General features: G+C 42.3%; 2 protein-coding genes across 2 annotated transcripts; both read left to right on the top strand.

The window, feature by feature from the left end:
- Positions 1-1,500: 1,500 nt before the first annotated feature.
- On the top strand, positions 1,501-3,578 carry LOC147641505 (trans-cinnamate 4-monooxygenase-like). Its single transcript, XM_086784196.1, has 3 exons — positions 1,501-2,387; positions 2,465-2,604; positions 2,760-3,578. The coding sequence occupies exons 1-3, from the start codon at positions 1,573-1,575 to the stop codon at positions 3,347-3,349; spliced, it is 1,545 nt and encodes a 514-aa protein (XP_086640322.1). The 5' UTR covers positions 1,501-1,572; the 3' UTR covers positions 3,350-3,578.
- Positions 3,579-12,317: 8,739 nt separating this feature from the next.
- On the top strand, positions 12,318-15,659 carry LOC147641504 (transcription factor MYC3-like). The gene has a single exon (XM_086784139.1). It carries the CDS (start codon positions 12,883-12,885, stop codon positions 15,277-15,279), a length of 2,397 nt encoding a protein of 798 aa, XP_086640265.1. The 5' UTR covers positions 12,318-12,882; the 3' UTR covers positions 15,280-15,659.
- Positions 15,660-15,897: the final 238 nt, after the last annotated feature.

Below are 15,897 nucleotides of genomic sequence, written 5' to 3'. Positions count from 1 at the left end.
AACGACAGTAGTTGTCATTTTCATGGCTCAAAATCTAATTGTTAGAAACTAAAAGCTGTGTTTTTTTTTTGTAAAGATGATAACTCTAAATCAAACTGTTAGATCAAAATAAAGTAAACTGATAAATAGTAGCACACTAGCATCTAAAATTTGACCGTTTGGATCGTTGGTTTTCTATCTGAATCTAGAGAAATCGTTTCTTTTAATAAGCCTCTTCTATGGCCATGGACTCCATATATCTACTTATCTTAACATCAAATATATGCTCTAACTCAATGATTAGATGAGGTGCAATGATTGGGATGAACTTAGTTAAATTTTTGGAGAAGAAAAAGTTCAATTTTGTGATTCTAGGTAAAGAATGTATTATACATTACATAGACATGCATGAATTATTAGTAGTTTTAAAGAATATTAGATCTTGTATTGACCTTGTTTTTTAATTTTGTTATTTGACATGAAAAGTGATTTTTTTTCACCTTTAAATTAGCAATATGTACATTTTTTAAAAGAAGTTTAAAACTATGCTTATTTTGTAAAATTTCTTTAAAAAAATTCTCTTCAATGTCTCTAAAAGAGTGTAAAATTGATCAATATTTAGGACTAGTGAAAAATAAAGACATCTTGTTGCAAAAACGACAACTCATGACTCGTTGTTGTTTTCATGACTCACAGTTGGGATTATGGCTCATTTGTGAGCAATTCTAGTTGTGGAGCTCTACCTTGTGAGAGGGACATCCCACTAATGGTTAGCCCATTGGTGGGAAGTGCTAGTGACAGTTGTTGGGGGTGTGTGGTATTGGACGCACATACTTTGTGGGCACGTGCTTGCTAGGGTTGTGCATGTGTCTAGCTCAGTGGGTGGCTTACCATCGTGATGGTTTGGAGCCTGCTAGTCAAACCCCTATCCATTTCCCTTGTTTGTTTGTGGTTAACCACATTGGTTCATATGCGGTGTTACAGTGCTTTGGGTGTGCTTGTCGAGATATCAAATGTGAGTTAACAGTCTTGGGAAGACACACAGGTAGGTGGATACTTACTTGGTGTGCTTCAATATCCTTTCTCACAATACAAAAAAAAATTCCTTGAAAAAAAGTATATCACCAAATTTCAACCAAGATTTTTTGATTTCAAACCAACCAATACTCGAGATAAAGATTCTCATTTATAGATGGAAAACCTCCATCTCGCATAAGTGCAAGTAATTTTACAAGTTTTATTCATAAACCCTATCAATTTTATAACTTTTGTGGTTCTTGAAAGTCGAATTACACTGTACCCATATATGAAATTAAGCACCAAAACCATGAACCCAAAACATACTAGAGAAGCCAAGGACATGGTTTAGGACTCTTCAAAATTTCAAGGTGAAGGAAAGGTCAGCTGTCCGCTTCTGGTATGGGATGGCGGGCGACCGCCGGCCGAACGAGGGGCGCCCATGGTTTCATACTCTTCTCTTCTTATATCTTATAAGTGGAAGTCGGGCGTTCACATACCATCGAATCGTGGTGAATCCAATTCACATCCTGACCGTGCCTTGCTTGTCCTTTTGATTTCACTTCTTTAGGCTTCATGGACCAGCCTTACCTCCTCAGCTGCGTGAAAAGCATCAGCGCAGAGGCATGGCTGGTGTCGCTGCTGGCCTTGGTGACGGGCCTTTGCGCGCTGGCATTGCGGCTGCGGGCGCCGCGGCTTCGGCTGCCGCCTGGACCCTGGGCGCTACCCGTGGTTGGCAACTGGCTGCAGGTAGGCGACGACCTCAACCAGCGGATGCTGGCTGAGCTGGCGGAGCGGCACGGCGACGTGTTCATGCTGCGCATGGGTCAGCGAAACCTGGTGGTGGTGTCGTCGCCGGAGCTGGCCAAGGAGGTGCTCCATACGCAGGGGGTAGAGTTTGGCTCCCGCACGCGCAACGTGGTCTTCGATATATTCACGGGCGAGGGCCAGGACATGGTGTTCACGGTGTACGGCGACCATTGGCGGCGCATGCGGCGCATCATGACGGTGCCCTTCTTCACCAACAAGGTGGTGCAGCAGTACCGCCGCGGGTGGGAGGCGGAGATCGACGCCGTGATCGTGGATGTCAAGGCGGATCCGGCGACGGCGTCCACGGGGACTGTGCTCCGCCACCGCCTGCAGATGTTGATGTACAACAACATGTACCGCATGCTGTTCAATCGTCGCTTCGAGAGCCTGGAGGATCCGCTCTTCCTGCAGCTGCGCGCGCTCAACAACGAGCGAAGTCGCCTGGCGCAGAGCTTCGAGTACAACTACGGCGACTTCATTCCGATTCTCAGGCCCTTCCTCAGGGGCTATCTCAAGCGCTGCCAGGAGGTGAAGGACAAGCGGCTGCAGCTCTTCAAGCAATACTTCGTGGACGAGCGCAAGTGGGTTCATACGGAGACTCTCTCTCTCTCTCTCTCTCTCTCTCTGATCTCATTGATGTATTGGCTTCCATCGACAGGAAGCTGCTCAGCGCCTGCAAGGGCAGTCCTATACGCAACGAGGAGAAATGCGCGCTGGACTATATTCTAGAAGCGCAGGAGAAGGGGGAGATCAGCGAGGACAACATGCTCTACATCATAGAGAACATTAATGTGGCAGGCAAGAAACAGATTTCGTATATCCATAATTCAACTCGCATCATGCATGATCCACCGTGCCATCTAGTTTGTTTCATCTAATCGGAAACTAACATCGATTAATGTTGTTCCTAATACGCAATTAATCCAGCTCACTATCGTGATTTAAATTTACAGCCGTCGAGACCACCCTGTGGTCCATCGAATGGGGCATTGCGGAGCTGGTGAACCACCCGGAGATTCAGCAAAAGGTCCGGCAGGAGCTAGACAGCGTGCTCGGGCGAGGGGTGCCCATCACGGAGCCGGAGACCACCAAACTACCCTACCTGCAGGCCGTTGTGAAGGAAACACTGCGCTACCACATGGCCATCCCTTTGCTGGTGCCCCACATGAACCTGCAGCAGGCCAAGCTGGGCGTCTACGACATCCCGGCCGAGAGCAAGATCCTCGTGAACGCGTGGTGGCTGGCCAACAATCCCAAGCTGTGGAGGAACCCAGGCGTGTTCAGGCCGGAGCGCTTCTTCGAGGAGAACATCGAGGCCAGCGGCAACGACTTCCGCTATTTGCCCTTCGGTGTCGGGCGGAGGAGCTGCCCGGGCATCATCCTAGCGTTGCCCATCCTCTCCCTCGTCCTGGGCAGGCTCGTGCAGACCTTCGAGCTCCTGCCACCCCCGGGTATGGACAAGGTGGACGTTACCGAGAAGGGCGGACAGTTCAGCCTTCACATCAAGAACCATTCCCTCATAGTGCTCAAGCCTCGAGAATAGGAGGATTACTCCCATGGGGCCAATGGGACTTAGAATATTTCATAATACATCGGCCTGTGTTTGGCTTTCCTTGGCAGTATTTCAAACCAATAACTAAATTGTTTGTGGGACCCAAACCAGTTAACAAGCTCAAACATATGGATGCGGCCTTGTCGTTTATCATTTTTTTTTCATAGAATGGTTTATTTGTTGAATATTCCAATTTCCAAATTTTAAAAATAAATTGACCTATATAGTTGTATGCATATGTCAAGAAAAGAAAAATAGGTAACAACCATATCTAAAATACTAGTAGGGAAACAGAGTGAAGCCACATGGTGGTGTATAGCCTCTTTCGTCTTTTTCCTATTACTAGTGGGCTGACCTGCCTCTTCAAGCCTTCAGATTAAATTTTAATGGATGGGGCATATGTCAAGAAAAGAAAAATAGGTAACAACCATATCTAAAATATTACTAGGGAACCAGAGTGAAGCCACATGGTGGTGTATAGCCTCTTTCGTCGTTTTCCTATTACTAGTGGGCTGACCTGTCTCTTCAAGCCTTCAAATTAAATTTTAATGGATGGGGATGCGTGGTGAGGTGTGCTCACTCTCAAATAAATATATCTTACATGTAATGCCCTTTGTCTTTTCTTTTCTTTACAATGAGAGAGAGAAAGCGAGAGACACGTGTAACAGAGAAAGAGAGACACCTACATGTTGATTGAAGTTTTCATCATGAAGCTCACCTTTTAAGAGGGAGGCTCCTATTTTTTCTATTAAGGAAATTATTAGGTAAGAAGGGATAGCTCTCCTTTCAAAAATTAAGATGAGATGAGATGAGCAAATTCAAAATTGAGAAAGGGGCAATGTGAATCGCTCCCCTTGGCCCTCTCCCTCCTCTCCTTTGGCCACGTGGATGGGGGAATAGGTTATGTTTAATAAGAGTATAGATAAGAATTAAGTTCATGGATCCTTACTTTATTTATATGTAAATGCCAATAGAACTTGAATATAAAGCCGGTGTGTTTTGATCTCTAGCTTCCCTTGTTATGGACCCCTAGGCAAGTAATGTTAAAAATATGTACCTCCTTGGATAGGCAGAACAACCAATGGTGTCTTATGAAACCTGCATTCCTAATACTATGAAGCATGTTTTAACATATAACTTTTGATTGGATGGCTACAGATGAGGAATCCACCTTGAGGGCATGGCATTTACTTCATAAAAAATTCACCTTGAATTGTTCATAGTTAATTTATTGCCAATGGTTTGACTTAAATGATAAAGTCAAATTTTATATGTTTTTTTGTTTTGGAGTTATTTAATATGATCCTCATGTTTCTGCAATAAATCTCTAATGGTTTTTAGTATAATCACTTAGGTGGTACAATTAGATACGTGTGTGTGTGTGTGTGTGTGAGAGAGAGAGAGAGAGAGAGAGAGAGAGAGAGAGAGAGAGAGAGAGAGAGAGAGGTATATTGTTTTCAAATGAGGGGTGGTTGCTAATTTAGGTGTGGAAATGGATGTATGGAGAGGTCTGTTAGTGAGGATCTCTAAAGGGATTTTCTTTTCTCCATCACATCACTGGAAGCTCCATGAGCTACCTATGTGCGATACTCATTTTGAGGCCCCTCTAAGGGCATGTTTCCTTCTCTAACATATTGTCTCCAAAGGCTGTTATGCACGTCGTTAAGTCAATCATAGATAATATGGATGAGGTTACTCATGTTGGAATTATTCGAATTATTTGGCATTTATGGATTTATTTGATGGATATTTATTTTACGTGCAAGCAAGACTGATCACCTCTAACTTGTCACATATTTTAAGCTTATATTGTGAATGTCAGTGTGGAGATCAATGGTAGGGTTAGTGTGCGGGATGTGCATGGATCCATTGGGCTTGCTTCGACGGAAATTTACCGGTGCATGACGTGTGGTGATTATTTATTCGACAATGGTAGTGATATTTTATGTGCACATTAGTGTGCAACATTTTGATATACATTAGTTCTATTTCATGAGTGAACCTTAGAGTGTTCACACTTTTGTATTTAGGCTTATGCAAGCACAAAGTGGAGATCCATATTTTTGGCTACATGTATTTTTGGCTTTTGCTTTTTGTACAAGGAAATATATTTAAATACACCATGAAGAGGACGTGAGCCACTCTCATGGTAGAGGAGATTTAACCCATTCTTGTGTCGAGTGCGTAAGCTTTCTTCTATTTTGAGCTTGAGTATTTCTTTCAAGTTTGGTATTAGAGCCAGAGCCAGGGATCAGAGAGAGCTGTGCCATCGTACTTTCTTGTTAGAAAAAAAAAGTTGTGTATTGGGCACTCAGATGGCCCGGGACTGTTGTCCTTTGCGTGAAGGTGAGGAACTTTGGCACAAAACCCTAGGGTGACACAAGTTTGTTAGAGCATTGCCCGAGCATATAGGCATTACAGTGGATAGCGTACCGGCCACCGGCAAGCAAACAACACCAGCAGCTCTAGCAAGTACACCCAACACCGCTAGCACACCGGCAGCATAAGGAGCCTATAATACAGCCGGCGGAGTGGAAACATCACCGATGGCACTGGCAACAAGCATCGACAACAACACAGGCGATGGACGGAGCAGATTGGTGACCGACAGCAACAGCAACAGCACACCTCACCTCCCCACAATCTCACACATAAGTGTCTCCTAAGAGACATAGGTAAATACCACTCACTTCTCTCCTTTATACCAGCACACCTCACCTCCCCACAATCTCACACATAAGTGTCTCCTAAGAGACATAGGTAAATACCACTCACTTCTCTCCTTTATACCCGGTGTGTTTCCACTCTCCAATGCTATGTGGGATTACAAGGTGCCTATGTGGCAGCCCATGGTGAACAAGTGTGAGAGAAGAAGGAGAAAAAAAAAAAAAAGAGAAGAAGAAAGAAGAGAAGAAGGAGAGAGAAGAAGTAGAGAGAGAAGAGAAAAGGGAAAGAGAAGAAGGGGAGAGAGAGAGAGAGAATAGAAGAGGGAAAGAGAAGAAGAAGAAGTATAATATATACATATCTTTTGAAGGGGTATATTTTTTCCAATCCTTGTTTTTCTCTACATCCCTGATTTCTACCAAGCATCTATAGCCATGGATTCTAATGATGGCACTCAACTACCAACCATTTCGAATGTGTCACCCCTTCTCGCTCCTACTTTGGAGGAGCACATTCTTCTACTCGAGATGCAACTTGAAGAACAACGCAACCGCAGCGCGTTCATGAAGAATCTCTTGATGTCATGCCTCCCAAAGATGATCGTTGAGCAAGATTCTCAAATCCATTTTCGACTCGCAAATGGACTCACAAGGACTCCAAGATCAGCCGTCGTGCATTCACGTTCTTCAAATTCGACTCGCAAACGGACTCCAAAATCAGTCGTCGTGCATTCACGTTCTTCAAATTCGACGGTAAAAAAGATGGTCGTTTAGTTCTTTCTTGGTTGACTGAATTTGATGATTATTTTGTTGGTGAACGCTTCTCTAAGAAGATAAAATAAAGTGTGCTACTAGTCATTTGAGTGATCGAGCTTCATTTTGGTGGAACACACTTCGCATGGGTTCTACCAAGCCTCTCACATGGGATCAATTCCAAGACAAATTCAAGTCTGCTTTTCTTCCTCCATAATTCCACCTTAACACTCGTCGAGCATGGAATCTTCTCCACATGACAGATCGTGATAATACACTGAGAGATTGTGGGGCAATCACTTCTTATGCTTCGTATGCTTGATGATGTTCCTGAAGAGTCACTCCAACAAAAGTATGAAGATGGTCTTGAGACAACTATTCAAGCGGATGTGAACATGCTCAGGCCGACTTCTCTTGATGACACAATCTCTCTTGTTCATGATTCTGAGCGTAAGAAAGGTTTGCCTCATCAATTACCTCGTAGTGGTCAGTATGCTTCTCCACCCAATCAATAATCTTCTTTCGTGGGAAATCAAGGTTTCAAATCTTCTTTTCAACGCCCTCAATTTTATTAATCTCCTTCAGCAGCACAACGGCGTCCATGGAATGGTAATAATGGTAATTTTGGTAATGGTAGTAGCAATGCACACACTTTTTCCAATTCAAATGTAAAGAACAATTTTAATGCTACCACCCTAAGCAATGTACACCCCAAACCTAATTCTAGTCACAATAGTAATGCACCCACACCTCGCCCTACCCAACCTCGTCAAGGCAATAATGTGCCTACATGCTTCAAGTGTCATTGAGTGGGACATTGAGCCGACAAGTGTACTTTTCGTCCTACTCAAGTGGCACAAGTTCACAATATTGAAGATGACACATACTATGATGGTGATGGTGATACGGCTCTAGATTGGATGGAAGATCAACTCAACAATGAAGAAGTGGGTATGCAAAGCGAATCGACATATATATTTCTTGACCATCAGAATTGTGTCATTGTTTTCTTTGATGATTTGCTTGTATTTAGTAAGAATCATGCCAAACATGAAGAGAATCTTGCATTAGTGTTTAATCTTCTTAAAGAAAATCAACTTTATGCTAATCTTGTTTCCAAGATGAAATTGAGTACTTAGGCCACATTGTTTTAGGTGAAGGTATCAAAGTTGATCCAAAAAATATAAAAGTCATTGAGACTTGGCCTACTCCAACATGTATTTAAAAAGTTAGATCTTTTCTTGGTTTGGTTAGTTTTTATAAGAATTTTGTTCGTAATTTCTCATTGATAGCACTTCCTTTGACAACGTTGCTTAAGAAAGGTCTAGTTTTTCGATGGGGTGAAAGCCAACAAAAATCATTGATAGACTAAAATATTTGTTGACTCATGCCTCTATCCTCCAACTTCCACACTGTACTCGACCGTTCTTCCTCGTAGTCACTGATGCTAGTGGCTCAGGAATCGGTGTTGTCCTTATGTAGGATGGACATCCTTTGGCTTATGAGAGTAGAAAATTGACACCTTCTGAACTTTTGTATAGTACATATGACAAGGAGTTATTAGCAGTTGTCCATGCCTTACGTATGTGGAAACATTATCTTATTGGTTCTGAGTTTATGATTAAGACAGACCAACAAAGTATTAGATATCTTCTTAATCAACCTCTTATCTCAAACCGCCATATTAAAATGGGCATCTTTTATTCAGAGCTTTCATCCTCTTATCCAATATCAACCTGGTAAAAAGAATGTAGTAGCTGATGCACTTCGTCGACGACCTTATATTTTTAACATTTCAATGCTTGACATTCATTCTTTGTATGATATGCGGTGTGACTCATAAGCTACAGATCCTGATTTTTCTGATGTTTGGCACAAGTTAGAAACTAATAATTGGTTGCCTCTTCATGATTATGCATATAATGATGGTTTCCTTTTCTTTTAGAAGCGTTTATGCATTACACTTCCTTATAAATATTTTATTCTTGAAGAGATGCATTGTCTCTCATATGTTGGTCATCATGGCATTCTCACTACTCTTCGCACCATAGAAGAATATTTTTATTGGCCACAATTAAAACATGATGTTTCTTCTTTTGTATTGGAATGTATGACATGTCAACGAGTTAAAAGATGCCAAGGAAAATAGTATGGGCTGCTCATGCCTTTACCTATTCCCGTGGCATCATGAAAAGAAATTTCTATGGACTTTATAACTGGTTTACCTACCACATCTTCTCGAAATGATAGATAGCTTCAGTAACAAGCTTATTTCATTGCATGTCGTAAAACATTGAATGCTTCACATGCTGCACAATTGTTTATCAAAACTGTCTTCACGAATCACAAATCATGGATTACCTAAAGTCATTATTTCATATCGTGATTCTTTTTTTTGTAATCACTTTTTGGATGGCATTGTTTTTAAACTTAGGCACAAAGATTGATTTTAGTTATGCATATCATCCAGAAAGTAATAGACAAATTGAGGCCATAAACAACACTATTTTAGATCTTTTAAGGTCTAACACTATCTCATCTCCTGCAAATTGGGATTAGTATTTGCGTCTTTTGCAATTTGCATATAATAACACACATCATACAACTACTGACAAAGCTCCTTTTGAGATTGTCTATGGTAAGAAACTTCCAACTCCAATTACTCAATTTTCTTATGAAGTTCTAGTGGGGCGGCCGATGATTTTGCCATGACTTATAACTGTATTTTGGTCGAAGCTCGTGAATCTATTCTTAATGCTCAACAAGCATAGAAGACCAAAGACTTTTAAAGAAAATGATTTAGTTTGACTTCGCATAGAAAAGCGCAGATTAAAGTTTGTTGAGAAACATCCAGCCATTAAATTATCTCCATGATTTTATGGGCCTTTTAGAATTACTGCTAAGATCAATAACAATTCTTATCATTTGTCCATCCCTATTCCTTTCACATTATTCTACTTAGAACTTTTAAAGGTACATGACCTTCTACCCTCGTTTATGATGACCCACCTCTCCTAGGGGCTAATACAAAAATTTTAGTTCTTGAAGCAATTCTTGATCATGAGGAAACTATAACTCGCAATGGCAATGTTTATGTTAGATATTTGGTTAAGTACAAGAATCATCTTGTAGAAGAGCCTCAGTGGATTCCAGACCATGTCTTTGCTACACACTTTGCCCTGATCGACTCTTTTCACAGACAGTTGCAGTGAATTTTAGACTTGGTATTGAGACCGGTGTAGTCGTGGAAGGTCACCGATTTGAGGTATCACACGATTGGCAGTTTATTTTGGTATTTGGCATTGATATGTGTGAAGGTCACCGATTTGAGATATCACATATGGTTATTTTTCCGTGCAAAGGTCACCGAATTGAGGTATTGCACGAGGTTTTGATATTGTGGAATCATATTTTCTGTGATGGATATTTTGCATTTGATATTTTCTTTCGTGCAAAGGTCACTGAATTGAGGTATTACACGTAGTTATTTAAATATGCAAAGGTATCGACTTTGAGGTATTGCATGTTTAGCAACTGAGGACAGTTGTTTTCCATCAGGGAGGAATGTTGAAATTATTTGAATTTATGGATTTATTTGATGGATACTTATTTTATGTGCAAGCGAGACTGATTACCTCTAACTTGTCACATATTTTGAGCTTATATTGTGAATGTCAGTGCAGATCAGTGGCACGGTTAGTGTGCAGGATATGCATGGATCCATTGGGCTTTCTTCGATGGAAATTTATTGGCGCATGACGTGTGACGATTATTTATTCGGCAATGGCAGTGATCTTTTATGTGCACATTAGTGTGCAACATTTTGATATACAGTAGTTCTATTTCACGAGTGAACCTTCACACTTTTGTATTTAGGCTTATGCAAGCCCAAAGTGGAGATCTATATTTTTGGCTACATATTTTTGGCTCTTGCTTTTTGTACAATGAAATATATTTAAATACACCATGAGGAGGACGTGAGCCACTCTCATGATAGGGGAGATTTAACCCATTCTTGTGTTGTGTGCATAAGCTCTCTTCTATTTTGAGCTTGAGTATTTCTTTCAAGATTATTTTTATAGAGGGCCAACCGTGAGCTTCCAATAACTCAACCTCTCTTTCTTTAAAAAAAATTTAAAAACAATAATACTACATTTCAAAGCGACCTTTATATAAATTGATAATAAGACAGGCTGAGGCACGGATGAGGCTATTCAACCTTGCTTTACAAAATCATTTTTTGATCTCCTATCATAAATTTATAAAAAGGTCATTTGAATAGTAGATTATTGTTTCTACACACATCAAACTTTGTGCTTGGTGCTTTTGGGGTATGCGTTATCTTTGTCATTCGTGCGTGTAGTTTTTGATGTAGACTAATTTAATGGGATTTCTAAGGTTTAATAAGGTTTAATACTTGTATCTTTGTCATTCGTGCGTGTAGTTTTTGATGTAGACTAATTTAATGGGATTTCTAAGGTTTAATACTTGTATAAATATGTAGGATGTGCATCAACTATTGACACAAGTAAGTGGGAATCATGACTAGTAAAAGATCAAATCATGGAGTGCTAAATCATTGTTAGCATTGTTCTTATTTGGCAAGATGTATCATAGGGCACGAGAATATTTGGAAAATCTATGTGGTGCCCATGTAATTATGCACTTTGTAATCATTGCAAAAGAAATATTAGGTTTTGATCTCTCCCTATCATGTTGTGATATTGATTTGGTAGCAATCCCCTCATGTTAGGTGTGTGGTATTGGCATGACTAATCTTTTACAACATCACATTTTGGATGTCAAATAAGGCTCTATACTTTTTGGATGCCAAATAAGGCTCACATTTTTTACAAAGCCATGCCTTCTACATACTTTATATGTGCAAGAATGTGTGTCTTCTCCGGGCGTGCCTTGATGTTAGACAAGGAGATACATAGGATTTTGTGCGTGGTCTAGAAGGTCTAGAAATCTTGGTTCATATAATATTATTGAGGCTTTGAATTGCGAAAGAAATTTACAAATTTAAAGCATGGTAAGAAGCAAACGAATTCCCCATCTTAAATTATAAATGTATGGACATTGTTATTGATAATGATAATACTTTTATGGCTGGCATGGTGGTCATGAGGGGACACATGCACCGACCCATCGAAAAAACGTGATGGAAAGTATGGGTATGAGAGGACTTTTTTTGGGTTTTTTTTTTTGGGGAGGTAGGGGCCATGATCGACTGTAGGTATACTTTAATTGTCCACTAGTTGGGAACCCGTGCTTCGCACGTCTTTTGAGGCTTCCAAAATCAAATTCTACCCAAACCTCCTCTTCTCCTTCCCGAACCTCCAAATTCTTGCCACGTGGCAGCTTTGTGAAACTCTTCCTTAAGATAATATAGAGATATAGAGATATAGAGATAGAGAAGAGATATAGAGATAGAGATGACTCTTCAATAATATAGTATTTTTTTTCTATGCATGTAAGTTTGCTTTTTCGTGTAACTAGTTAGGAATCAGTGCTTCGCACGTCTTTCAAATGCTACCCAAACCTCCTCCTCCCCTTCCCGAACCTCTAAATTCTTACCACATGGCAGCTTTGTGAAACTCTTCCTTAAGATAATATATATAGAGAAGAAATATATAGAGAAGAAATGTGCGAATATATATATGAGTGTGACCTACCAGCTGTGGGTTGGAGTGAAACTCCGACGTGGAGATTGCGACACTGCCGTCTCCTACCTTCTTTCAACACCAGGAAATGCTCTTTTCGGCCGTAGCCATAAGCATGGCCATGGCCATGACCATAGCCATTGCGGTTGCCATAGCCTAGACCCACCTGTCTTTCTTGCCCTCAGTGCATCACACACGTGAAGAAGAAGAAAATGCTCTTCAGCCATCCTCTTCAAGCAACCCCCCGAATCGCCGTACCTACAGGCCCGGAAAACAGGTGGATTTTGAACCGCTTCCCCTCACTATTGATCTCGGTAAGCAGATGGCTGTATGCAACCCGGTAATAGCGAAATAAGCTCCATAGAAGATCTTCAATACACACAAGTGCTTTAATAAGATTAAGAGATTCCGATTTAGGGTTTGTTTTATTAGCAAGGTTATTATGGGTTGGGGTGATGATCAAGCTCTCTTCGCCTTCATAGGCCCTCAGTATGAAGAGGGACTGTGGTTGGACTCACAGCAGTCTGTAACAGCTCCGGCTACTGCTGCTGCTGCTGTGGGATCCAACTCTCTAGAAGATAGCCTGCAACAGAGGCTTCAATCTGTGGTTGAGAACTTTCCAGGGAGCTGGACCTATGCCATCTTCTGGCAGCTCACCCATTCCAGCCAGGGCCAGCAGGTCCTTGGATGGGGGGATGGCTACTTCAACCCCAAGGAGGGTGAGCAGGCTGCTTCCAGACAAGTGAGTGACGCTGACCTGCAGCTTAGAAGCAGAATCATCTCAGAGCTTCAAACCCTTATCAGACAGTCTGGCGGGGATGATCCTACCACTGCGGGGCTTGATTTCCTCGATGCTGATGTCACTGATTCTGAGTGCTTCTACCTCGTCTCCATGTGGTACTCCTTCCCCCTTGGCTCAGGAACTCCCGGTCTAGCCTTTGCCACATCCAGATACGTGTGGCTCACAATGGCCAAGCAAACCCAAAACCGCAACTGCTCACGAGCTGAGCTCGCCCATCGGTTTGGCATCCGTACCATGCTCTGTGTGCCCACCTTGCATGGTGTTGTGGAGCTTGGATCCACTGAACTGATCAATGAGAATGTAAACTTCGTGCAGTTTGTAAAGAATTCTTTCTCTCCATCCGAGGATCCCTCCAATCAGCAGCCCTTCTTCTTGCAAGCCAACTTATCCTGTTTTCCGAGTGCCTCCCATGGCTTCCCTACCCCCGTCCCCAACTGTTTTCCCACCTCTTCCTCCAATGCCCTTGCATCATCATCAACCTATGTCAGTGGGCTTGCCTCTAGTCAAATCTCGAGGACCACAGCTCAATCAAAGATGCAAACAGAATCCTTTATTGCAGAGAGAAGGCCACCAGCCAGTGGCACTGAAGCAGAGTCTTTCTCAAAGGACCTTCCCGACATGATGTTCATGGGAAATGGAGATAAATTGATGCCAACGACATGGTTTTCACCTTTGCAGAAGTTTCCAGGGGTGGATGAGGACGTGCTGGTGACCATGAGTGATCTGAAGTCTGAAAGCTCTGTCTTGACCCAGAGAAGTGAGGTGGCCGACTCAGCCAAGTATTCCGAACCCAAACAGGCTTCTGTCACTGCAGACCTGCAAAGCAGAAATTATGCAACCCAGTGTCCAGGTTTTCAAAGCTACAGCAATTTCCCCCCTGCAAACCTCCCTGACCTTTTGTGGAAGGCTACTTCAGAGCCTCAGATTTATGGCAATACTGCTGCCAAGGCTGCTGGGTACAGCAGCACGGTAGAGGCCCAGGAGTTACAGAACTCAAACAGTTTTGTAAGAGCTCCAGCAGTTCAGAGTTATGGGTTGTCAAACAAGTTGCCAGAAGCACATAATCTTACTCAGGCTTTCAAAGTTGCAGAGGTCGAAGATCATAGGTTTGTGCCGAACACTCTGGGTATGCAGGGTCAGGGATTGGATTACAATTATGTATCAAAGGGCCCAGCAGAAATGCAAAGTTATGGTCACGGCACGAGGCCCTCAGAGAATTTGAGCTTTAATCAGCCTGCCAAGAGCTTTGGTGATGCAAGAATGCAAGGAATTTCAGACAACCAGTCCAGAGAGGAGAAGTTCAAAGGGGGTTTGCAACAGGAAGACAGCCTCTTGCTTCCAATGAATGGAGCCGTTCGCTCCAGTGTGGAATCAGAGCATTCAGATGCAGAGGCCTCTTTTAAGGATGCAGAATGCAGTGAGGCAGTCCAGGAGAGGAAGCCTCGGAAGAGGGGCAGGAAGCCTGCTAATGGAAGAGAGGAGCCATTGAACCATGTGGAGGCAGAGCGCCAGAGGAGAGAGAAACTCAACCAGCGCTTCTATGCATTGAGGGCCGTGGTACCGAATGTGTCAAAGATGGACAAGGCATCATTGCTCAATGACGCGGCATTATACATCCAAGAGCTCAAATGCAAGCTACAGGATCTTGAGATCGAAAAAAAGAGTTCGGTTGCGCAGTTGGAGACTAGCAAGAAGGAAGCCTTGCCTCATGCTGATCATGCTGATCCTTCCACCTGGACGACTCCTAACCTTATCAAAAGCAATGATCCGGTTTCTTGCCTGCCCCCTGGCAGGGTGGGTGTGAAGGTTAATTTTCTAGGTGGCAGGGAAGCGATGATCCGAGTTGACAGCCCAAAAGAAATGCACCCAGTGGCCAGGGTTATGGTGGTCTTGCAAGACCTGCAGCTTCAAGTTCATCATGCAAGTGTGTCCACCGTCCAAGACTTAGTTCATCAGTCCATACTTGTGAAAATGACAGGCCAGAGCTTCTTCACAGAAGACCAGCTCGCAGCTGCTTTTTTTGGAAGAGGTGACTAGACAGTGGCTATAAAAGATGTGGCCATTTTACATGTCGATCTGTCTGCCTGCCTGCAGCTGTGACCAACTTCCACTTAAGCTCTCAATACAGCTTACTATAATCCTTGTATGAATATTTGTATACTTCCAAGCTGTAGGTCCAAGAATGCAAGTGGGACTAGTGTATGTCATTGAACTTAGATTTCTGCGTTTGAGCGATCATGTAGGATAGAAGGTAAGAGGAATGATCTTTTATCTGCGTAGTAGAACAGCCAGTATCTTTTTCTTAAGCAGGGGAGACAAAAGCATGCCCGTTTGTTTCTTTATGAAACTCTTTATGTGTGGCAGCATTAAATTTCCTCTCTTTCCAACCACGCTTGATTAAAACTCAGTTACGAAAATCTTGGTTAGAGAGTTTATCAAAGCCTTGTCCAAGGCTTGTTACTACCTTTTGTTGCCCAGTGCTATGGTGGATGTAGGTGGAGGACAGCTATAGCAAAAAATGAGAGAGAGAGAGAGAGAGAGAGAGAGAGAGAGAGAGATTGAGCGCCGACTAAAGACCCAATGGGCTTAAGAGACCAAAGTGATACAGTAATGTCCATGGCATATCTCATTATGGAATGGAAAATAAAACAGAAA

This window comes from Cibotium barometz, chromosome 1, assembly GCF_041138505.1.
Source record: "Cibotium barometz isolate CiBa-2024 chromosome 1, ASM4113850v1, whole genome shotgun sequence".
NCBI lineage: Eukaryota > Viridiplantae > Streptophyta > Polypodiopsida > Cyatheales > Cibotiaceae > Cibotium > Cibotium barometz.
Note: the sequence above shows the minus strand (reverse complement) of the source record. Positions and strands in the feature narration are given on the sequence as shown.